This window comes from Chlorocebus sabaeus, chromosome 1, assembly GCF_047675955.1.
Source record: "Chlorocebus sabaeus isolate Y175 chromosome 1, mChlSab1.0.hap1, whole genome shotgun sequence".
NCBI classification, from domain to species: Eukaryota; Metazoa; Chordata; class Mammalia; order Primates; family Cercopithecidae; genus Chlorocebus; species Chlorocebus sabaeus.
The window spans coordinates 5,442,005-5,467,419 of NC_132904.1; the positions used below are offsets into that span (position 1 = coordinate 5,442,005).

The window sequence follows — 25,415 nt, forward strand, 5'->3', positions numbered from 1 at the left end:
CCCTAGGTCCCCACGAAAGAGGGTGGCAGAGCTGGACATGAAGCAGGCACCTGGCACAGGTCCTTCTCTTTCCTGTGTGAGGCCTGGGGCTCTCCCCTTCTGGAAGGCAGGAACATGAAAGCACCTCCCTGTGGCACCCCCAGCCCCTACACCCGGGGGCCAGCTTGTCTTTTTGCTCCACACACCAGGGCCATCCTCACACAGTCAGCGACAATGTCCCCACCTCGGTCCCCGCAATATTCCAAACCCATCACCGAGCACTTCTGAGTGAGGGCTGGGCCACAGGCTCCCTGACCTTCCAGAAGTGCTGTCGCATGACCTCACGTCCTCACGTGAAGAAACCGGGCTCAGAGAGGTCAGGTAACTTGCTCAGATCACACCGCTACGAGGGCTGGGCTCGAGCCCAGGTCTGTCTGGCTCCACCGCCTGTGCTCTGAGCTGAGCTATAAAACTGCACACCCCTCACCCACCCCCACGCACACTGGTCCGTCTGTCTCACAGCCACAGCACTCAGAGCTGCCTCTGGCCCCAGAATGCACCGAGGTGGAAGGAAGCCCAGGAGGAAATGAGACTCATGGAAAGGGAATAAGGTGGTGACTGTAGCACTAGAGACCAGAGACGGGGATGGGGAGGCTTCCTGAAGAGGGGTGTTGGGGTGAGGCGGGCCGGCCAGGTGGGGATGAGAGGAGAGCAGAGGGAACAGCAGTGGACACGCACAGAGAGAGACAGCAGAGGGAACAGCAGTGGACACGCACAGAGAGACAGCAGAGGGAACAGCAGTGGACACACACAGAGAGAGACAGCAGAGGGAACAGCAGTGGACATGCACACAGAGAGAGACAGCAGAGGGAACAGCAGTGGACACGCACAGAGAGACAGCAGAGGGAACAGCAGTGGACATGCACACAGAGAGACAGCAGAGGGAACAGCAGTGGACACACACAGAGAGACAGCAGAGGGAACAGCAGTGGACACACACACAGAGACAGTGGTGCCATGTCCAGGCAGCTGCAGGACGTTCTTGAGGCTGCCCTGAGTGAAAGTGTGGGGAAAGGAGGGGCCGCTCGAAGCTGCCCTGAGCACAGGTGTGGGAAAGGAGGGGCCAGGCTTCGCCAGGCATTCTAGGATCAAACCAGGTTGGGGCTTTTCTCTTAGATTGAATCCTGAAGAGCCACAGGCAGTTCTAAGCCCAGGGTGAGTGACAACATTGACCATTTGGAAGTGCCCACCAGAGGCCACGTGCCCCAGGAGAGGAATTGGAAGAGGGAGTTGCCAGGAGGGGAGATGGCACTGAGCTGGGGGTGGGGAGGGAGAACAGGTGGCCTGATGAGATCTGAGACAGGACTGGGTGGCAACGTGAACAGCTGGGGGTGAGACCGGAACCCACACACTGAAGGCACATTGGTTTTTAATGCCTTGCAGTTGCCTTTGATTCTGCAAGAAAACATTTCTGGAAGCTCCGGTAGAAAATTTGATCAGTGCAAAACGAGAATCTACTCATGGTTGTGACCGCTTCCCAACTCCTAACCCAGCGACCTGCCCAACCCTCCTGTCCAAGAAGCCTCTTGAGGACTCCCAACCGGACCAAAAGCTGCACTTTGGCAGGAACCTTTTGTAGGTAGAGAACGTCAAAAAAGCGAGTCTTACAATGAAGACAGGACAGTGCCCTGGCCAGGCCTGGAGGCCGAAAGATGGAGAAGAGAACACCCAGACTCCATGGTTGTCCAGGAAGTAGAGAGAGCCCTTCTTTTATTGCTATTTTTCAGGTGGGGGTGGGTGGGGAGGAGTCGCACTTGTCGCCGAGGCTGGAGTGCAGTGGCGTGATCTCGGCTCACTGCAACCTCCGCCTCCTGAGTTCAAGCAATTCTCCTGCCTCAGCCTCCCGAGTAGCTGGGACTACAGGTACCCACCACACCTGGCTAATTTTTTGTATTTTTAGTAGAGACAGGGTTTCACCACGTTAGCCAGGATGGTCTCAATCTCCGGACCTCGTGATCTGCCTGCCTCAGCCTCCCAAAGTGCTGGGATTACAGGCATGAGCCACCATGCCCAGCCTGATTGCTATTTCATTCTGGGGGAAACACGCCAAAGTAGGGATGTCAGAAATCATTTGTGCCTTTTTAGGGCAGACGCCCATAGTAGGCATGAAGACTTCATGGTGGAGGGTTCACAAGGGGATTGAACTCCCAGAAAACATAATGAAGTGTTCACATCAGAGCCCGAGGGAGCCAGGGAGGCCTCCACAAGGGCCCGAGCCCTGGCATCAGGGGAATTCTCCCCACCCGCTGGGGAAGGCGGCGGCCCGCCCAGCCATGGCCCAATGGCCAGGCGGAATCAGCACGCTGGGCTGCGCTATCTGAGGCCAGAATTCGGAATGCCACACGTAGCAAACAGTTAATGATCAACTGGTCACCCCTATCCAAAAGACCTCAAACTAATAGAGCTATAAAATGTGTAAAATATCTGCCCCCGACCAGACCGGACAAGACAGCTTAGGGCAGTAAGCATTTCTGTCTCCCCTTTCAATAACCTTGCGCTGGGAGGCAGGCCACTGGGCCACTCCTGTGGGAAAATTTTCCCGAAGCAAGCCATTTGGCCAGAAACGCTTCCCATGCTCTCCTCAGCACCCCGTCCCTGGCCACAACCCCTCTCCCCTTGCAGCCACCGCCAAAGGGACACAGATTCCTTCCCAAGTTGCACATTTTGGGAAGGCTGGAGTGTTTTAAATGGAGCATGTATTTGCCCCTTGAAGGGGAAAGAAGGGCGCCAGGGGAGTGGACCTCCCATCCATGCACAGGCCTTCCCTCTCCTGTCCTGACACAGAGAGTGACTTCTGCTAGAGCTGCTGACTTCTGCCAATTTATATGCTAATTCCAGAAATGATTCTTCCTACATTAAATAAAAGCTGAGGAATGTTCCAAAGGTCTGAACAGATTGTACCATTAACAGACAGAGGAGAGCTGCGCAGGCCCTGCCCACAGGAGTTTTGAGCGTGTGAACTTGTGTGCAGCTCACACTCTTGCCTCATTTTAGGCGCACGTGCTCCTTAGGCTGACTTGCCAAAATAAAACTGCTTCGGCATCCAAAGCCTCCCCGTGTCCATCTTGACCTTACGGTCCCCTTTCAGAGTAACCTGAGAAAGCAGAGACTGCAAAACAGAATTGGAAGGGGGCCACATTGAGTTCACACCCCGGAGTGATCACCTGACCCTAAGTGTGTCAGCATCATCAGAGTATCGCCCCCCTGACCCAGTGCCTGAGCCCCCCGCCTCCTCCACAGCCTCTTCATGTTGCCCACCAACCCCTACAGACACCAGTTTTCTTTCTGTTCTTCCCACTTCAACAAGCCCTTCCTTCTTCAGACGCTTTGCACATTCTGTTCCTCCCACTGGGACTGCACTTCTCTGTTCCCAACCAGGTCACCCTGGCTCATCCAATTCATCTCAGCTTACTTGCCAGAGAAGCCCACTCTAAGCACCAGGTGAGGGGGGCCTGGTTATACACTCTTAGTGAGTGCTGTACCTTCCTTCCTGGTGGTCCTCACAATTCCAGTAGAATTATTTGTGTAATCATTTCTTCAGAGCTTCCCAGCCTCCTGAGAACAGGAACTAGGGTCCATCCTGTATCCCCAGTGCCAAGAAGAATGCTTGTCACAGACTACAAAGAGGGAAGTTTGGATAGATATTTGGGGAATATTTGGATGGACGGATGTTTGGATGGACGGATGTTTGGATGGATGGATGGATGGATGGATGGATGGATGGATGGATGGATGGATGTTTGGATGGATGTTTGGATGGATGGATGGATGGATGGATGGATGGATGGATGGATGGATGGATGTTTGGATGGATGGATGGATGGATGGATGGATGGATGGATGGATGGATATTTGGATGGATGGATGGATGTTTGGATGGATGAATAAATGTTTAGATGGATGGATGGATTCATGAATGGATGGATGGATGTTTGGATGAATGGATGGATGGATGGATGTCTGGATGGATGGATGGATGTTTGGATGTACGGATGGATGGATGGATGGACGGAAGGATGGATGTTTCGATGGATGTATGGATGTATGGATGGATAGATGGATGGATGGCTGAATGGATGGATGAATAGATGGATGTTTGGATGGATGGATGGGTGTTTGGATGGATGGATAAATGTTTAGATGGATGGATGGATGGACGAATGGATGAATGTTTCAATGGATGGATGGATGGATGTTTGGATGGGTGATGGATGGATGGATGGATGGGTGGGTGGATTGCCAGATGTTTGGATGAATGTTTGGATGTCTGGATGGATGGATGGACGGACGGATGGACGGACGGACGGACAGATGGATGGATGTTTGGATGGATGGACGGATTGACAGATGGATGAACGGATAGATGGATGGATGGATGGATGGACAGATGGATGGATGGACAGACAGATGGACGGATCAATGTTTGGATGGATGGATGGATGGATGGATGGATGGATGGATGGATGGATAGATGTACGGATGGATGAATAGACGGATGGATGGATGGATGGATGGATGGATGGATGGATGGATGGATGGATGGATAGATCAATGGATCGATGAATGGATGGATGGATGTTTGGATGGATGGATGGATGGATGGTGGAGAAAATTGGTCATCCCCCAGAAAGACAATTGTCTTGGTAGAATAATTTATATTTTCTGCTTTTCTATCCCTAGAACTCTACAAATATCTCAGTCAGGGATCCCCACTGGCTGTGTCCCCCAGTCGTAGCCTCAGAGATAGAGAACTCCACCAGGCCAACCTCTTGGTCCCATGTTTTCCAGCACTGTGCACTGCTCACACAGTTCTCTCCTAGAACACCTGCACTTCCAGAAGCCCTCTCTCCCAAGGACCCCAACCTCTTCCTCCAAGTAGATGCTGGGGCACTGCATCTGCCAACTTCTCTCTCTTCCATGCCAGGACACACTGACCTCAGCCTCACACAGGCCTGAGCTCCAGGCCAGGGTCAGCCACTTCCTAGCTGATGACCCTGAAGCCACAGACTTTCCTCTCTGAGCCTCGGTTTCCTCATCTGTATAAAGGGTCTCATGAGGGAAAGTGGGAAGGATTACATTGTGCCAGATGCCAGTACTGTGACTGAAACAGGAGGTGATTAACAAAGTAACATGAGGATTAATGTATTGATTGATTTATCAGCTGATCAATTTGAGACTCTGAAGGGAGTGTTCAAGGCAGCCAGGTGGGAGATGCCTTTAAACATGGCAGAGTCTGGCAAACAGTGGTGCTGCCCTGTCTTGATCTTGGTCAACACCAACACCTCAGCTATCTCCCACCTTAGAGTGAACAAGAAAATGGCCACATCTCCCAGGCCTTGATCTAAAGAGTTTGCAGTGCCTGATTAAAGTGATCAGTTGTCTTGCTTGCAGACTCAAAAATGCCTGGAGCCACCCCTGCAGATCCTCACTTCTCCACTACACAGCTCAAAGGCCACGGACATCCCAGCCATCAGAACTCGGAACGAGCCTTAACAGAGTGCATTGGATCTCATCCTTCCTCCACTCAAACCCCCAGGAGTTCCTCTGCTCCACACAAGGCCCCTTCGGGGAACCTCGAGGAGCTGAGCATGCCCCACCTCAGGGCCTTGGCACATGCTGCTCTGTCCCGAGGTCTCCACTGGGATCCCTGCTTTCCTTTCCTTGGGTGTGTGTTCCTTCATCAACCAGACCTGCCCTGGCCCGGCCTAAATCTCCACTGGAGCCTACCACTACCTGATGCACCAGACACTTGGTCTGCTTCTCCTGGCCACCCCGACTAGAAGAGCCCACTGAGGCAGGCACTTGGGCCTGTCTTGTTCACCCAACAGCATTCAGTAAATGGTAATTGAGTGGATAGATGAATGAATGAGGAGGTATCTGGTCATTCATTTAATGCTAATACTAATTAACAATAATAATAGCAGGAGCTGGCTCTTCAGAGATGCTGGGATTCAAAGGTAAACCAGACATACTTCACATTTTCAATAATCAACAAATGTGTAATTGGCCAATAAATAAGTTAATAAGTGATCAGTAAATGCATGATCATAGACTGTGGTGGGGCTCCCAAAGGGGCAGGGGCAGGGGCAGGTGCTTGGATGGGCACCAGGGAGCTCCTCCCCCAGGGAGTGGGCCTGAGACCTGAAAGGCGTGTGAGAATGAGAAAAGTGTGTTGGCAGAACAAATGTGTACAAGTCTCCTGCAGCTGCTGTAACAAACCATCCCAAACTGGGTGACACAGAACAACAGAGACTTATTTTCTCAGTTCTAGGGACCAGAAGCCCAAGACCCAGGTGTCAGCAAGGCTGCCTTCCCTCTGAAAGTGCTAGGGGAGGGTCCTTCCTGACTCTTCCAGCTCCTGGGGGCTCCAGGTGTTCCTTAGCTGTGGCCGCATCACTCTAGTCTCTGCCTCTGTCTTCGTGCATCCTCCTCCTCCTCCTCTCCTTGTCTTTACCCCTTCTCTCATGAGACACCTGGCATTGGATTTTGAGCTCACACAGATAATCCAGGATTATCTCATCCCTTACCTTAATTTCACTTGCAAAGACCATTCTTTCCAAAAAAGTCACATCCACAGGTTCTGAATTAGGATTTGTACATATCTTAAAGGGGTCATCATTCAGCCCAATCCAAACATCCTGGACAAAGGCCCTGAGGCTGGGAGGTGTGGTGCTGGCCAGTGACATGGCAGGGGTGGCAGGTCCACAGGAGCCTGGACAGTGTGCAGGGGCTTGTGTACACAGGGCTGGGGGCCAGGGTGGAGGGCTGTGGATGGCCATGGCTGAGTTTCACAACAGGGAGGGACATGATCCGATAGCTGTTGTGGGGCAAAGATAGAGCAGAGAAGGCAGCAGTGGAGAAACAGGTGGACCATCAAGGACTGCTATAGCCCTCCAGGTGTGTTGGACAGGGGTGACTCAGGCAGGGGAGAGGGAACGAGGAGAGGCAGACCAAAAATGTTCTTGGAGGTTCAAACGGACTTTATTGATGACTGCAATGGGGTGGGGTGGGAGCATCAACACTGAACCCAGGACATGGGCATGAGCAGGTGGGTCATAGAGGCTTCTCCCAAGATGGGGAGGAGGGTGTGACCAGGTGTGATACTCTGGACAGTACTGAGGTGTGATACTCTGGACAACCCTGAGGTGTGATACTCTGGACAACCCTGAGGGGTGGGGGCCCTATCTCACAGAGCTGGAATAAGAGGAGGCTGAATTGCCTGAAGCAACATTCAGGCGGGGCTGTGCCTGCATTCACTGTGGCATCCCAGGCAGTATGGTAGTCAGCAAACCCCAGTGCTTAGCAAATCCCAGTGCTCAACAAATCCCAGTGTTCAGCAAACCCAGGTGCTTAGCAAACCCCAGTGTTCAGCAAGTCCTGGTGTTCAGCAAACCCTAGTGCTTAGCCAACCCAGGTGCTTGGCAAACCCCATTGATCAGAAAATCCTAGTGCTCAGCAAACCCTGGTGCTTAGCAAACCCAGGTGCTTGCAAACCCCACTGCTCAGAAAATCCTGGTGCTTAGCAAACCCAGGTGCTTGGCAAACCCCACTGCTCAGAAAATCCTGGTGCTCAGCAAACTCTCACAGTACAGTCCCTGGATGGCAGAGCTTTTCTTGGTGTTTCTGGTATGAATACTGCATTCCAGGCCCTGGGGTTTGCACTGTGAGAGACCCATGGACCTGCCCCAGGTAAGATCTCAGTGCAGCAGCCACTGGTCCTCTCCCAGCAGTGTGGGCTGGGCCACTCCTGCCATGCCAGGTTTCAGCCTCCCCAACACCAGGGGGCCTGATGCCAAGGTCTCTACAGGGCCTTCCCACTTTAAAATTCTCCGACTCCCAAAAGATCAGGGACTTTCCAATCTAGAAAATACCCTCATTGGATGGCCCTACCCATCCAGCCATTAGCTCGTCGAGCAGGCCAGGCACTCTCTGGGCTGCCCAACTCTCCGCAGGCATCAGCCCCAATACCACCTCTTGGACACGGAGCAGACACGGCATTACCCTCCTTACTCCTTCTCTGTCTGGACCAGTTCTTCCTCTTCCCTCCCCACATCCTGTTGCAATCATTCATGCTCGGGGATCCTCCTCTCCCCAGAAGCTGTGGCCTCTGGAAACCCCAAACGCTGCCATTTGTTGTCCCACCTGGCTCTCTGTGGCTGGGCCCCCACACAGCCAGATACAGATGCTGTCCCCTGCCCTGGTCACTCAGCAGGTGAGGGCTGGGCCCTGGGAGCCTGGCCTCTGTGTAGCCCTGAGTGGGAAGATGGTAGAAGGAGACCTGTCCCCACTGGAGCAGTTCACCAAGGACAGGAGGCTGGGACAAGCTCCCTCCATCCCCTGCCCACAGGATCAGAGAATCACCCAGAGGCACCTTCCCACAGCGCCTCACTGGGCAGCCGGGCCTGGGAGCCAAGGCCAGCAGGCCTCAGGGGACCTGGACAGTTTGGTTTTGCTTGGTGAATCTGGACAAACTGGAAATGTAAAGGACTGCACTGGACGTACCCAGCTGGGCAAACTGGAAGTGCTTCAAAGAGCTGGGAGCAGGGGCAGCCGGTTCACACAGCCATGGCCAAGCTCAGCCCATCACTCAGGCCACCTGCCAGAGGCCCATGCACCACCTTGCTGTTGCCCCCCCCCCACCGCCGGTGGTCAGGGACCCAGCCCACAGAGCCCCTCGGCAGCAGGGAGCTCCGGGACAGCCAAGTGCAGGCCTCCTCCTCCATGAGATATTAATCAAACACATCCTGATAGTGATCAATGGAGGGCCCCTGGCAGCGCTGGGCTGGCCAGCCTCCAGGCTCACCCTCCAGAGGCAGGAACGCCGAGGATGGCAAATGTGATCTTTGGCAACGGACAGCACATTGTCTCACCGCTGTGGGAAAATGCTTAATGCGCAAACATTTCCTTAAAACGAGCTGACAAGGAAATGTTCAAGATGGCCTTATTAAAGATAATCATCCTGGCTGAACAGGACAAAAATAGATTAAGTCGCTTCCGAACTCTGAGAGCAGGATACGTGGCCCAGCGGAGCATCTCTAAACCAAAGCGGGTGGCGGCGGGGAAAGATTCCACGGCTTTCCCTTGAGTTTCACCACTTGCAAAAAGCTTCCCAGTCAGCTGGTGGGGAAGCCCAGCCCCTCACCCCACCCCACCCCAAGTGCAGGGCAGGCGCTGAGCCCCAGGCTGGTGGAGGCAGGGAGTGGGCCGCAGGCGTGGAGGGGCGGGGGGGGCCAGAGTTGCACACAGGAATGTCAGGGCCTGGCTTAATTTCTAAACCTGCCATATGGCCCTGCGTCCTGGGACCCAGGCTGGTGGCCAAGGAGGAGCCCTGGGGCTCGGTCCACAGCCCTCCAGGCCGGCTGCACAAAGCCATTTTTCAAAGGTGTTTCCCAACAGTCTCTCTCGAAGGAACTGCCCTTTGAGAAGCTGTCTTGGGCTCGAGCCAGGCAGGGATGTCTGGGGGCTCTTGGCAAACGTGCCAGCCGTCCCCAGATCAAAAGTGCCTTTCTTGGTTGCTCACTGCCTCTCTGTGCCAGGTGAATGAGCTGTGGGGGAACCCGGGGCCGGGCAAGGCCGGAGTTGTCTTACCCAGACTCAAAGATGGGGGCGGGGGCTGACCACAGGTGCGGTGTGCCCCACCAATCCATGGAAACCCCAACCCACGGGGCAATGGCTCACATTACAAAAGACCCATGGCGAGGCCCCTTCAAACCGAAGCTCCCCAAGGACATGGCACTGTTTGTTCAGGGATCATTCGCCATGTGACAGAGAGAGGCCCAGACCAAGGAAATGTAAGGCCAGAGGGCTCACAGGCCCTGCCAGCTGACGTGGCCTTGGTCTAGACAGAGAGACGGGCAGAGTGGGCATAAGGGGGAAACCAACCCAACCTTCATTCACCCACCACGGGGCCTCCCTTCTGGGCAGAGGCAAGTGCTTTCAACCCAGCAGGTGGGCGCTGGCAGCCCTGCTGTCACACAAGTCCCTGGCGTCTTCTCGCTGCAGACACACTGGTGGCAAGTGCTTGTGCGTGGACGAGCGTGACCCGACGTCCCATCAGCCAGTGTCCAAGAGAAAGAATCCAGGATGCCGCTTACGCAGAGAGCCCTGAACGCCCCACTCCCGGTTTCCCGTGCTGCCAGGCTGGGACCAAGTCCACCTTGGATATGTGGCTGGCAACTGTCATCGCTACCAGGTTCATCTCACTGGCACTCACTCCCTGCCGCCCGCCAATAATGCCAACAAAACCCACGGTGGAGCCAGGGTCTCGGGGGAAAGAAAGAAGATCTGCAAGGGCCTCCCCGACTACCTCCAGATGCCTGAGCCCCAGAGCCGACTTGCACGGAGAGGGATCAGCATCGAAGGCCGGCCCCAGGCCAGGCACCTGGGAGGGCTTTGGGCCCATCTCCCACCTGTCCTCGCCTTAAACCAACAGGGCAGGGACTGTGGTTATTCCCGTTCTGCAGATGAGGCATCCAAGGCACAAGGAGTCTGCGCAGCCAGCAGGTGGAGGCCGAGCTGTGGCCGCCCCGGGAACATTTCTGAGGACACCATTCCTGGACCCGTACAAACCCACTCTGTTGTCTCCATTGGCTTCAGAGAATCAGCAACTGATGGCCAGTGCAGCACAGAGAACTAAAGGGCCCATTTTACAGATGGGGAAACTAAAGTTCAGGCAGGTCCAATAATTTGCCCAAACACCAAACAGCTGAAAATGGCAAGGCTGGGATCAGAAGGAAGACTGGATGCTGGAGCCTCCTCAGCCCCCGTCCCTTCATTTCTGATACCTGCACCCCACTCTCTGGCCTTCACCCCTCCCAGTGCCTAGCAGGCGGCCATGCCAGGTTCCGTCCCTCACCGTAAAAATCAAACAGCTGCCTGCTCGTGAATGCTTGTGAGACAGAAAACACCTGGAAAGGTAGAATCGTGTGCCCCCAAAATTCACATCCACTTGCAATCTCAGATGTGACTTTATTTGGAAATAGGGTTCCTGCAGATGTAATTAAGTTGAGGTTATATTGGAGCAGGGGAGGCCCTGGAGCCAATGTAATGGGTGTCCTTATAAGTAGAGAGAAATGTGGACAGAGACACACAGGGGAGAAGACACGTGAAGGGAGACACGGAGACTGGAACGATGCAGCCACAAGTCAAGGAACGCCAGAGCCGCAAGAAGCCAGGAGCAGCAAGGAGGGACGCTTCCCTAGGGCCTTCAGAGGGCACATGGTCCTGCCAGCACCTGCACCTAGGACTTCCAGCCTCCAGAACTGCAAGACAGCACATTTCCATTGTCTAAAGCCACTCGGGCTGTGGTACTTTGCACAGAAGCCCCAGAAAATCAGTACAGCACCCAGCGCCCTGCAACTGAGCCATGGGGCTCAGCTCCCACCTGTTCCTACCACATTATTGGCCAACTGAGGATGGGAGTGAATTTTGTTCTGGAACAAATAATAATAATAAATGCCAGAACGCTCCACCCCGGTGCACAGGTCCCCAGAGCCTGAAAGGGTGGTCTCTCTTGGGAGCATTCCTGCTTGCACCAGTCAAGTGGGTGGCCCCTATGTAACCTCTACCAGATTCACTTTTCCCCCTTTCTCCTGTCCAGCCCAGAGTCCGCCTCCTGGGGCCGCTGCCTGCCCCGTGGTCACGTGGAGCCACTGACTTTCAGTTATGTGACAGGACTACTCGCCAGGTGGAAAGCGGGACCATCGGTCCCGGCGCCCCCAAACACATTCTTGGCAACTGAAACAAATGCCAGAGGTGGAGGAGCTGGGCAAGATTGCCTCCCAGAGGGGGCATGCTGCTGGGCATGCGAACCCTTCATCAGACCGCAAGGAGCCAGCGAATGTTTGATGAGGGCCCCGGAGTCTCGGGCCCTTCTGCCTGGGCCGGTCCCATGTCCCGTTTGAGTGGTGTGGGTCAGCAGCTTTCCTCCAGCCCAGCTATGGCCATTGTTGCCCACCTGCCACTTCTCACGGGAGCAGGGCCCCCACTCCCCCTTCCCAGCACTGCTGAGAGGTCTCCTTGCCTCCAGCCACAGAGCCCCTGATGCCCTGGCCAGAGCGCAGGCTGTACACCGCCTGTCCCCACAGCTGAGCTAACACCACCACCTTCGGGCACTCAGACCGAGACAATATCCCCACCCATGTTCTCCTGTCCTAACTGTGTGACTCCTAACCTCAAACAGTCCCCAAAACAAATGCAATCCCTTTTGCCCATCAGAGTGGCCACCACCACCCTGGTACCTGGAGGCAGCCAGCCCAGGTGTGCTCAGGGGTGAGCGTGTTCCAGGATGTTTTGAGCCCCAGCTCCCTCCTCTGTAAGTCAGAAGGGAGAATGCATGAGTGTGCACAACACACTTCTACCCAGAGTGTTCCCGCTGCGGCCACCGACGGAGGTCCAGAGTCCCCCAGGCTCTGCTCTGATGCTGGCCCAGCACCCAGAGTTTTCTTTGATGATTTTTCCAGGGCTGTGCCAGAGGCTGGGTGGGCTATGTCAAGGAGAAAAATCAGGGAGGGGTTGGGGGGGAGCTGACAGATGGGCAGGGCACCTGGGGCCCAAGCTGCTGCTGCACTCAAGGAACAGCCACTGGGGTGACCTCAGCTATTGCCCAGCATGTCTGGGCCTCAGTTTCCCCTCTCAGTCCTCCCTGCCCTGTCCACTTCCAGGAGGAGGGGCTGTGGAGTTCAGGGGGAAAGGGGCAGCTGTCCAACTCGACCTCTGACAGCTCCCAACCTATTCCCCCTCCTGGGACTTTGGCCCTGTCTGCAAAGCACGACCCCCTTAACCAGTGGCCCACTGCGGTGGAATGAGTCTCATACCCACAGAATCGCAGGGTCTTTTGAGCACCTCACATACCTGGTGGGACTGACGTGCCCCACCGGGGGAGAAGGGAGTCTCAGTGTCCCCACAGTGGCTGGCAGGTGGACAGACCCAGGGGCTGCTCCAGCCCCACCCAGAGGGAACCCCACAGCCAGAGAGGGCTCCATCAGCGCCCTGCACTCCAGGCAGCCGGCTGGCCTGGTGACCTCATCACACCCTCTCCCCACTAAAAGCAAGCTGCTCTCCCTCCTGGCTAGAATCATAACAAGTGTTGGTTGTCACCGCCACCATGCGGATTCCCCTAGGGTCCCTTAGGCAAGGACTGCAAGGTTCCCAGCACAGGCCCAGGAAGGCTGCCAGGAGGAGGAGGAGTTCCTGCCGGGAGGGGACTCCCCCTGCCCTCCCAGGCCTGGTGCTGAGCGGTGCTAGGAGGGTACCAGGGCCTGGGCACCGGGTCGCCTGCCACTAGGCTCTGCTGCCCTCCGCTGGCTTACCCAGGAACTGCGTGTACCCAGGGTAGCATCTCCAGGTGTGTCTAGCCTACCTGATCTACCTGGCCCTGCCTCTGGACATCCAGGGCCTCTGTCGCAGGCCCTCACCTGTATGCAAATTATGCTCTGAGGGCATCTTGTGGGTTACAAGGTGCCAGCGACGCCAGCCGCCTGCCCCAGGCCCAGCTGGAATGGGCTCAGTCATGCCTGCCCTCGACTGCTGACTTGGGGTGGGGCTTGCTATTCAACACCCCCTGGGGCTTCTCCAAAAGGTGATGACGTCACCCCTGAGACAAGGTGGGCATTGGGACCCAGCACCTATGTGGGACCCAGAGGGAGAAGGCTCGCAGCCCTGCCAGGAGCCCCTTCCCCTCACTTCCACCCCATCTCACACACCAGGAACCTGAGGCCAGTGGAGAGAAGGGACCACAGTGCCCGTGCCCACAGAGCTGGGCTCATATCCAAGACTGTGTCCCCTCCAAGCCCAGCTCATCACTCTCTGGCCTGCCGGTGATTGACAAACCAGTGGACCAGCCGGCAGGCCTCCTCTGAGGTCTCCTAGACTGCCTGCTCCTGGAGCAACACCCAAGGTGACTGATGCCCCATGCGGCTGGAGCACTCCCTACCTGGGCAGGCAGTTTTGCACAAGCACCACCCCGCCACGCCTGTCCCATGGACCCCCTACCCTGGGCCCAAGAAAGGTTGTTCCCAAACGCCACAGCCCCTTGAGAGGTCACAGGGCATCCCTCTGCCCAGCTGGTACCCCCAATCCAGGCTCGGGAAGCATTCGAGGCCACCGCTCCAAACAAAACTGAGAGGGACGGCCCCAGGCTGCAAGCCCTCCAGAGGCTCCCGGAACCCAGAGGCTCAGGCCTAGATGTGTTCCAGAAGCACCCCTGGGCCGCTTCATGGAGAAACAGCAGGGCACAGAAGCGTAAAATCGTTGCACTCGCTGCATGTAGCCTTGGCTGCCTGGAGGTCGCGATGTGAGGTCTTGTGGAGCTCGGCACCCGGAAGCAGCTGTGAATGAGCACGATTCAGGGCTGCGCTGGTCTCCTCCACGCACCACAACAATCACCACCGACCAGTGCTCAGAACAGCAGAGGTTTCTTCTCCCACAGTTCTGGGGGTCAGAAGTCAGGGCACTGGGGGTCAGAAGTAGGGCTGTGCTCCCACCAGGGGGCTCTAGAGGAGGGTCTTCCCTGCTTCTTCCAGCCCCGGAGGACTCCCAGCATTCCCTGGCTTGTGGCCACATCGCTCCAGTCTCTGCCCTCTTTGTCTTCACGTGACCTTTTCTGTGGTCTCTGCATTCTCCCTTCTTATAAGGCACCAGTCATTCTATCCAGGGCCACCTCAAATCCTGCATGGCCTCCCCTCAAGGCATTTAATCTAATTACATCTGCAAAAACCCTGTTACCTAAATAAGGTCTCATTCGAGGTACCAAGGGTTAGGACCTGGTCATACTTTGGGGGATCCCTGCTCAGCCCACTACAGTGATGCTAATGCTGAGAGGTGGTTCTCAGCGTGTGACCCCCAGCAGGCAGCATCAGCATCACCAGGGAGCTGGTCAGGAGCGGAATTCCCAGGTCCTTCCCAGGCCTCACAATCGGAACCCTGGTGCGGGGCCCAGCGGCCTCTTCCATGAGCCCTCCAGGAATCCCGACGGACACTAACGTTTGGAAACCACTGGAACAATGCCGGAAAGCTCCCCCACCACCCCGCTTTCCATATGTACTGGTGAGTGTCAGCTTTGGGTGGACCGGGTGCCACGCTATCAGCTCATTTATTGGGACCAGGGCGTCCAGGATGTTCCATCCAGGAGCACTCACAGGCCCACAGCCAGCTGTGAGACAGGAGGGCGAGGTTGATGCTGGGACAGACAGAACAGGCGGTAGGAGCTGAGAGGGCGTTGCTCTGATGGGGGAGATCTGGAAAGGCCTCGTGGGGAGGGGGCTGTGCCTACCCCATCCACTCCCAGTCGCGGCTAAGCCACTAAACTACACCAGAGCTGAGGTGCAGCTGAGCTTGAAATCAGAACTAAGCTACCCTCGACATTACACTCACAAAAGACAGGCAGGAGCCCTGTATGGACCAACAGAAGGCGCGCCCATCCCGGGCCTGGGAACTTCCTAGCACTCCCGCCAATATGAGCACGCCACAGACCGCAGTCGTGTTCCTGAGGCCTCTGCCCCACCCCGAGCAGAAGGCACAGCTGCCTTCAAATCACGCAGCCGCCACAGCCGGCATCTCCACGCGTCCCTGCTCAGCGCTGCGCTGCAGCTGCACAGGCCTTGCTCTGTCACACCTCGGGGTCTGGGATATTCTGTTAACTGCCACTCGATGTAATCATTTTCCTTGTGTCTCCGTGGATTTGGGGCTGATTTAAATACATTATGTGAGGCCAGGCACGGTGGCGTGGCGTTTTGGGAGGCCGAGACAGCCAGATCCTTTGAGGCCAAGAGTTCAAGACCGGCCTGGCCAACACAGTGAAACCCCATCTCCACTAAAAATACAAAAAAAAAAAAAAAAAAAAAAAAAGTCAGGCGTGGTGGTGCACACCTGAAATCCCAGCTACTCAGGAGGCTGAGGCAGGAGAATCGCTTGATCCCGGGAGGCAGAGGCTGCGGTGAGCCAAGATCACGCCACTGTACTCCAGCCTGGGTGACAAGAGCGAAACTCCATCTCAAAAAATAATAAAATACTAAAAAGGACAATAAAAGGAGCAAATGCCCCATTGACCCACCATCTACGGGACACGTTCATATGTACGCAGTGTTGCTACTCTGCAAACACACCTGTAACGGGATTTAAAATGGGCATTTCCACCCGAAAACTGGAGATGTGACATCCCAAGGCAGGAGCCCTCTGGACATAAGAATTTACAGAGGAAACGAATAAAAACCAGCTCCCAGCTTGTAGGCCTCTTCACCCTTCACCCACCTGGAGATGAGAGAACACCCAGGGGGACCCAGAAAGTGGGGTTAGTGCAAAGGGTGTGGCCACTCCACCAGCCAACGCCCAGCCTGGTGACAGGGCTCAGGGCCACCTGGTGCCCCCCACATGGAGATGGTGCCTGATGCCACAGCAGCCCGGCCATGTGGGGGTGGGCCGGGGAGGGCACCTCTAGCCTCCAGCCAGTGGGCCCAAGAATAACTGAGGCTGCCGGGATCCAGGTGGGGACCACGCGGGAGGGGCAGAGGACCCTGGCATGAACTATTTGAAGACTGGCTTAAGGACCCATAGGAGGACCAGGGTCCCCAGTGCCTGAGGTGCTGGGCCAATGAAGGGCCCAGCAGAGGAGCTGACAGGAACCCAGGGAGCCCGATTCAGCTGGAGGCCACCCGCATCAACCGACGTCAGAGCCCACCTCCATCGACCCAGGAAAGGAAGGCCCCTCGCCGCTGACCTCTCCTGCCAGTGCCTTGATCGGCAAATCTGGAAGGAAGAGGTGCCAGGAGAGAGGAAGGAAGTGGCCGGATCCCAGGACTCCCGTTCCAACAGAGTTCCCACGAGCTCCACGGCTGACCCACATCCCCCTCCTTCCTGACATGCCTGGTGCCCCTCACCTGGCAATGGGAGGGCCCGGCTGCACCGGGGATGGGTCCTGCAAGCAGGCAGCAACCACGGCCTCGAGGGTCCCTCGCCTGGAGCATTGCTACCGGAAGCTCCGCCTGCTGCACCCCACACTGCTTCTCCCTCCCTCGCTCTTCACTCCACTCTGCACTTATCAAGGTCATTACCACGGGACGTGGGAAAGGAGAGGGGCCATATGCCCACCGCCATCCTGAACATTGAGAGCTAAGGACTTGAGTGTAGAGAGGCTGGTGGTCCACCCAGATCGCAGTCGCTATGGCTGAGCCCAGGCCTGGAAACCCAGGAGCCACCGCATGGGAAGTCCGTGGCCACAGCTTGGGGCTGCAGGCAGAGGGGCCCTGGGCTCACGCTCCACCTTGCCACCTGTCTGCATGGGCCCCTGAATCACCTTGTGCCTCAGTCTCCTCACCTGCGAAACGGGGACAATGACCCCACATGCAAGGAGCTCCGAGGGTTGAAGCTGGTGGTTGAAGCTCACAGCCCAGGTCGCTGGCTCGGCTTCCTCACTGCCATTCTCCCAACTCGCCTCATTTTCCAAAAGACAGGATAGGAGCCAGGGAAAACCAATTTCAAGTCCACGACCACAGCCAGTAGCAGGCAGGACCCAGGCCAAGCCTCAGACTCCAGGCCGAGTGTCACCTGCTACCTTCCACAGTGACACACAGAGCCACTGGGACTGGCCACCCTGCCGTGGTGGGCGAAGGGCTGTCCTGGGAGTTGCATCTGATGCTGCAGCATTGATTCAGCGAGTGTTTATCTGGGGCTAGGAGAAGCCAGGCACACGGAGCTCACATTTCCACCCAGAGGTACCAGGTGGTCAAAAGCAGAGAGGGCTGGGGCCGGGAGGAGCAGCAGCAGCACCATTCGCCGGCCGGGCAGTCTTGGCAGGTTATCCACCTTCTTTGAGCCTCAGTTTCCCCATCTGTCAGTGGGTGACTCTGTAGGATTAAACACATCCATCCACTGGCCAGCAGGTAAAGGGCTCCGGAAAGCACCTAGAGGCCAGCAGGCCCCCAGCAACGTGACTTCTGTCACTCCCAACCAATTATCACTATTATTACTCTCCTGAGATTCCTTTCAAGAGAAATAAAACACAATGGGCATGTGTTCCCTGCCTCTAAGACTAGAAAGTGCCTTCACCCCCTTCACCCCCTGGGCCTCCCGCCATGAGCCTTCAAAACACGCAGACGACCAAACCGAGGCTTCTCTGGGTCCTGGCTCACATCCCAATGTTTCCCAATATGGTGCTGGGGTCACCAACGCCGGGTGGTGGCCTCCTCCAGGCCTAGCCCACCCAGGCACGTCTCCGCCAGGATGGGCCAGGCTGACCGACAAGAAGACCCGTGCCTCTTCAGGTAGAAACCTTTTCCCTTATCCCAAAGGCCCTTAGGAAGCTCCAAGCTGGCTTGGAGTAACAGTGGGTCTTCAGGCTTCATATCCAGCCTCTTCCTCCTCCTCCTGGTCCCAGCCTTTTCTCTGTCGTTCCCCTGGTACATTCAGGTGAGAATGTGAGCGCCCCGTGCCTGGCTCACAGTAGCCCCAGACAAACACTGACTGCGTGCTACAGCACCAGATGTCAGCCACCTTCTGTTCTTTCTGGCATGCGATGGCACGAACATCTACAGATTTCTCCACACCACAGGGCCTCGCAGGGGGAGTGGAGGGGCTCAAAAGCCCAGGAGCATGGAGCTGTAGGATTGGAGGCATCAGCCGGGAACTACCAGACCCCACAGAGGCCGGGACCCCATTTCTGCTCTCTTCATGCCCAGGGGCTCTTGCTGGTGTCTGTGCCCCTGGGAGTGGCAGGGTCCAGTCAGGCTCTCCACATCTAGCCGTGCACCCTGCACACACTCCAGAGCCAAGCAGACAGGCCAACGTCCTGCCTGGCTCCTGCCAGCCAAGCCACACGTCCACCAGTGTGGCCAGGGGCACCGCAGCACTGAGCAGCCAGCGCTCTTCCCTGATTCCCCCACCGAGACGCTGGGTTCATTCCAATCACCCAGAGAAGGGGCCGTTCTGCAGCTGCTCCTCCCAAAGCACTGCTGGTTTCAAATTGGTCCCTAGCAGCTCTGGGTGCTCCTTACAATTTACTGAAAGAAAACAAGGCAAGGAGGGAGGGAAGCTGGAGCTCCTAGGCCACCCGTCCTCCACATGTGGCCCCTGCCAGCAGCAGCACCTGGAACTTTTCACACATGTGCATCCTCAAGCCTGGCCATCTCCATCAGAAACTCTGGGGCAGAGGCTGGGAATCTGGGTTGTCAACGTTCCCCAGGGAGTTCTGACGCATACTCCAGTCAGAGACGTGCTGGCAAACACCCAGCACTGCGTAGGTCTCAGCTTCGAAAATAAGAACCACTCTAGAATGTTCACCACGGACTTGCGTTATTGGGCCCCCACCCACCTCACCAGTCAGTGTGCCCGTCAGCTGCGCTTAAAAAGGCCACAACCCGCAGGGCCTGGGAGGCAGGCAGGCAGGCTCACCTGGCAACAGGTGCTGCTGGGGCCTAGGCCCAGGTGTGGATTAGCCAACTGTGGTCGGAACCAGGGAGACACCCAGGCCTACACAGACGCCCCCGACAGGTGTGGGTCCCACCACCCCTGTGGATCTGTGAGGCTCCGATTGAATTACTCAGAAGAATAGCTGCCCACACACACACCCTGACACGTGATTCGAGGGCTGGGGAGAGGCGCACAGGAGGCTGTGCCCGCTGCCCTGGGCCGTCTGCTGGCCACTTTGATGTGAGGAGTGTTGTCTGGGCTCCACGCCTCCTCTTTGATTTTTAGGAGCGGTGCGGTGTGCCCAGTCCCATTCGGTGGTTTTTAAGCAAGAACTGTTCTAACCTTCTCCTAAGAACCACTCATTATCTCAGGCAGGAAACCCAAGCCAAGCCGTTCTGGCGGTAGGGAAGATTCCCCCTGCTGTGCCAAGCGGGACAGAGACCACATGAAAGGCCCCAGCCTGCTTGCTAAGACCCTGATCCCAGGCCCCAGTGACAGACTGGGCATGGATCTTGGACCCCATCCAGCCACCTGCACTGGGGACAGCACGTGGGAGGGAAGCTGGGAGAGGACCCTGATGGGCCACTGAGGGCTCCCACTGGAGACACCAGGCCTGTGGGGCCGGCAGAACCACGGCTCTGGTCAGCCCTGTGCTTAAGCCCTGGGGGCAGAGGCCCTGCCAGCCCAACCCAGCCCCGCCCTGCGTCTGCCCCACTGCTGCCCCTGGCACTGCATGTCCTGCCACTGCCCAGCAACGTCCCCATAGCTGACCCATGCCCGGCCTTCTCATTCCTGCTTTGTCACTTTTCTGGCCGCACCCCAGGTCTTCCCCATCAGTCCACACAAGATCCTCCCACATGAAAACCACCACAATATCCTCTTGACCCCACCTCCCCTTTGCAGCAAGATTCCCTGAGGGAGCCGTCCATCCTCCCTATCTTCAATGCCTCTCCTCTCATTCTCCTTTTAATATTTGGCACATGCAAAACAACACATGTACATGTGTATGTTCCAAAGGTTAATACCATGACCATGAGCCCTGCCCAGCCCCGCCAGGACAAGAACTTCCCCCGGAACTTGCTCATGGCAGTCAGTTCCTTCCCATCCCATCCCCATTTCCCCAAGAGGTGGCCACTCCCTGGACCATAGGCTTCCGGCCGTCTTGTGTTGAAGTAATCTCATCACTGACGTATGTGTGTCTGCATGGTATGTTGTTTAAACCTTGTTTTTGAAGATTACATGAATAATACTGTGCCGTGTGGAGACTTCCGGAACTTGTTAACCCCACATTATGTTTCTAAGATGTTTCCAGGTAGCTGTTTGCAGCCGGAGTTCATTCATGTTCATGGCTGTGTAATATTCCACTGTCACCAAGCTGCAGTGTACCTGTCATTCTGTTGAGGACGTTTCAGCTGGCAGGTGTGTTGCTAGTACTGATACAGGATCACTCTGCCAACTGTCTTCCAGTGCACATGGGCAGCAGTTTCTGTTGTCAGTGTATCTAGCGAGAATTACTAGGATATATCCTATTCAATTGCAACAAATGACACCAAACAATTTTCCAGAGGTTGTTTCAGCTTCGTTTGTCTCCAAGGGTAAACATGTAAGTACCAACAATTAAGATGGTCCAACCTCTTCCACTTTGACCATGGAGTGAGTGAAATGTCGTGTTTCAGTTTCACGTTGCATATTTCTAATAACTAGTAAGATGGAGCACATTTTGACATAGCTATGGAACCTGGTGTTTGCTTTTCTGGGAAAAGCCCAACTTTCTATTGCTTTGTCTGTTTCTTCCTAATTTGTAGGTAGTTTTTATGTGGTCTGGATATAAGTTCTTAGCTGTATCAGTTACCAAAATCTTCTCCCAGTGTGTGGCTTGCCTATTAGGTGGCACACAGGTGGCCCCAGTGATCCTTACCCTCACACAGTCTCCTCCCGTGAACACATCACTCCCGGGCTTGGGCTGTGTTAGGTGGCACACAGGACTTTAAGGATGGACAGCTGTCCTGGTGGGTCTGGCCTAATCAGGTGAAACTGTAGACGGCACAGGCTTTTCTTAGAGATTCAAAGGGCAAGTGGGAGTCAACGTGAGGCGGCTTCTTTGTTGCTGACTTTGAAGATGGAGGGCACCCTATGGCAAGGAATGTGGGTGGCCTCTAGTCCCTAAGAGCAGCCCCCAGCTGACAGCCAGCAGGAAACAGGGACATGAGCCCTACACCTGCAAGCAACTGCATTTGGCCAACAACTCAAGTGAGTATGGGAGCAGACTCCCCCGGAGCTCCCAGAAGGAACCCAGCCCACTGACACCCCAATTTCTGCTGTGTGACACCCTGAGCGGAGGACCTACCAAGTCGTGCCTGGATGTCTGACCTGCAGCTTGGAGCTAAGAAATGAGGTTGTGATAAGCTACCAAGTATGTGGGGACTTGTTACACAGCAACAGAAAACTACCATAGTCTCTATTTACTTGTGTCGACAGTCATGGGCTTTAATGAAGTTTTATGGTTTTCTGTATGTAGGCCTTGAGTATCTTTCCTTCCATTTATTTTTAGAAACCTTAAGAATTTTTAACCTTAAATATCCTTTAAAAAATGAATATAACTGAATTCTTGAATATAATTTACAAGTGTACTGCTAGTATCTAGAAAAGCAATTGATTCCAGTATATAATCTCATGGCAGGCCAGGTGCGGTGACTCCCACCTGTAATCTCAGCACTTTGGGAGGCCAAGGTGGGAGGATCACTTGAGCCCAGGAATTCAAGAACAGCCCGGGCAACACAGAGATACCCCATCTCTACAAGAAATGAAACAATTAGCCAGACCTGGTGGCATGTGCCTGTAGTTACAGCTACTCAGGAGGCCGAGGTAGGAGGACTGCTTGAGCCCACGAGTTGGAGGCTGCAGTGAGCCATGATCACACCACTGCACTCCAGCCTCGGTAACAAAGCAAGACCCTAAAATAAATACATGAATAGGTAATAAAGTAAAAACTTTTTAAATCTCATAGAAAACAACCGTGCTGAATTCTTACTATTCTTAATAATTTTGGCTTTTGTATGTAGACATATTTGAGAATACAGCATTACATTTCTTCTACTGCTATTTCTATGTACTTGCATATTTATTGCATCTTAATGAGCCAGGACCCTCAGCAGCACGTAGATTTTGCTGTTCCTGATTGTAAAGGCCCTGACAGTGACAACTTCCATTTGGAAAGCTGTTTGCTGGAGGTTTCGGCAGGAGGGCGTCCACACAAGAGGGGCACACAGTGTGGGAGTCAAAGCCCCAGACAGATGAGCAGGGCCTCTCTGTGGGGAGTGGGTGGCAGTGATGGGAGGCTGGTGACATGCAGGGAAACTGACCCAATAATGGATTAAGGAGAATCAGAACCATTCCCAGAAAGGGCCTCAGAACTATGGAAAGAGAGAAAGCTGGAACATACCCTGTGGTGCTGGACTGAAATCGGAGGTATTAGCGTCATTCTCAGCTGTTAACAGATGAGAGAGATGGAAGTACGTGCACATATCCTCTAGCTCTGTCCACTAAGAGCTCCCGTGCATGGCAATCCGCAACAGCCAGGAGCACCCCTCGCACCCACAGCCTGGTTCCTGACTCTGCTCTCCATTCAAAGGAACAGGGCTCCTCAGAGCCGGGCTCACTCCGGTCAATGAAAGGGAAAGGGGCAGCCAGGTATAAGATAAGGCTGGAACATCTTTTTGCACCAGAAAGTGAAGAAACGGCTAAAGAACTGTAGGTACATAACAAAAAAACACAAAAGGCAGAAGAAGGAGCTCTCACGGGTCAAACAGGCAGGACCTAAGCCTGAGAGTAAACATCGTAACAGACCACAGCCCTGAATACAAGCAGGGGCCAGGTCCACACCGGTGGAAGCAAGGAAGGAAGGAAAAAGTAAAGGCAGTTTGACAGGGATGGGATATTGGCATTGCTTCCCACTACCTCCCCACTCATTCATTACAAAGGGTCATTACTGGGCAGTGGAGAAGCTGACCGGGGCCACCTTCACCAAGCAACAAGAGAGAACACCAGCAGGAGGCTAACTGCATTGGGGCAGCCCCTGCCAGGAGGCAGCGTCCATCCTGTGACACTCCTAGACAAAACGCAGACCCAGAACCTACCACGAGGAAACCTCACGTGAACAACCTGGGAGCCACGGGCTTATCTCCAGAAGTGCCAAGGTCGTCCAAGCCCAGGGAGACGGAGCCACCGACCAGGCGGATTAAGTCACCATGACCACAAAGCCACGTGCAACTCACTCCTGACGCGAATGCGGGTTGGACACTGTCCCAAAGCACAGAGGGTGCAGGGCCAGAACGGCAACCACTCGAGAGATTCAGAAGGAAGCTTCTCTTGACTTGCAACTTCTCCCCAAGTTTGTGGTGGTTTCCATATCGTTATTGTTGTTGTTATTCGACATGAGTAAAAAAGAACTCACGACCTTCTCCTTGGACTTGCTCCTCTCCCCAGTCTCAATACCAACCACGCTGTTGTTCGCGTCGCCCCCTCCCCAACCATCCCACAAGGGCTACGGCGTGGGCTCAGCACCTCTAAAGGAAAAGCAGACGAAAGAACTTGTGCCTCCCAGGCGAAAACGCACAGTGCACAGGCAACCCTGGCAGGGCCCATCCCTTCCTGGTCCTGCTGAGCTCGGACATAGACCGGGCACCAGGCTCCGTGTGCAGTGTGACGGGGAGTGGTGTCCCCAGAGTTGTTTCTGGAAGTTGCTGGGTCCACCTTGCCTTAAAAATAGTCAACCAAATCCCATCCCACCACTAGATGGCACCCAAACCTCAGCAGACAGGGGGCGTGGGTTGGCACCTGAGGTGAGAAAACCACTGGTCAGTCTGGACCTGGCGTGCCTCAAGTGGCAACAAGGCTTTCCACACACTGCTCACTTGCCCCACCTCCCCACCCCAGGCCCCCTGCCACACACCTGCGGACACAGGAACCAAGGTCACCATTGGCTTATACATGTCCTTGAGCAAAACAGAAAAGGTGCCCCTCACAGCAGGTAGACGGCGCCCCCCACCCCCAGGATATGCCTCACAGCCACGTGCCCTTGTGCAGTGCACAACCCAAGCAGCTTTACTCAACACCCCCACTCCGGAGAAGCAGGACTAGAATTGTGCTGAAGTTAAGAATGACAATCCCATTCTTTGCAAGACTTATTGATGAAAATAATTGGCAATCAGACTCCTAAAGAAACGCACCCAGTCACACTCATGCAAGCCACGAAATAATAAAACACGGTCAAGGTTCTCTCCATGTCAAACCACCAGCATCCCCACCGGAAAGGCCCGGAAGGTTAACCTGCGCAGGCCCTGGTCAGGCCTGTGGTCCCCAACGGCCACCAGCAGCAAAGGCACGTGAAGCTGCAGGGCACAGGGGAGGCCGCTGCTTCTCGCTTTTTTGTCTGTAAGGTCCCTGTGGAGTGGGCGAGGGAATTCTCACTGAAGCAGCTATAAAAGAAAGCGGAGCGCGTGGCGCCTCCCGGAAGCACCAGCAGCGGCTCTGTGGATGGCTGCTGGGCCGCACGCGAAGGACTTGATTCCTGTCTCCAGCTTAGTGGTCTATCAGAGGAAAGGTCTCTTCCTGCTCGGCTGGCCACAGCATGGCCGCCTCTTCCATGATGGGCACCTGTGTAGGCCAGCCTCTCTCTCCTGCCGCCCTGGCTGGGACGGCAGCCCGGATGTCACCTGCACAGCCGCAGGTGCGGGTGCTGGTTCAGCCTCTCCATGAGCTCATCCTCCCTGGGCTCCTCCAGAATATCCCTGTGGAATTGAGGAAAGATGCACACAGGGGCCTCTAAAGGAGGGACACCCCGGTCTGCTCACAGGAACAAGGGAGCAGAGCTTAGCAACACATGCAAAGTGAGTGTCACAGGGACACAGAGACACGGGGACTCAGATGAGCCTCAGGATGGATGCAGCCCCTAGAAATATCTACACGGCATTCTC

General features: G+C 55.3%; 1 protein-coding gene across 6 annotated transcripts in view; it reads right to left on the reverse strand.

The window, feature by feature from the left end:
* Positions 1 to 10,987: 10,987 nt before the first annotated feature.
* Positions 10,988 to 25,415, reverse strand: part of TPCN2 (two pore segment channel 2) — a 51,583-nt gene continuing 37,155 nt past the window's right edge. For all 6 annotated transcript variants that reach the window (XR_005240552.2, XM_008019560.3, XM_073009752.1 and 3 more), the window contains one exon: positions 10,988 to 25,229. Coding sequence is in view for 4 of the 6 variants with exons in the window: in XM_037998901.2 (XP_037854829.2) it covers positions 25,151 to 25,229 (79 nt within the window). In the remaining 2 variants the exon portion in view is untranslated. The remainder of the gene's footprint in view (positions 25,230 to 25,415) is intronic.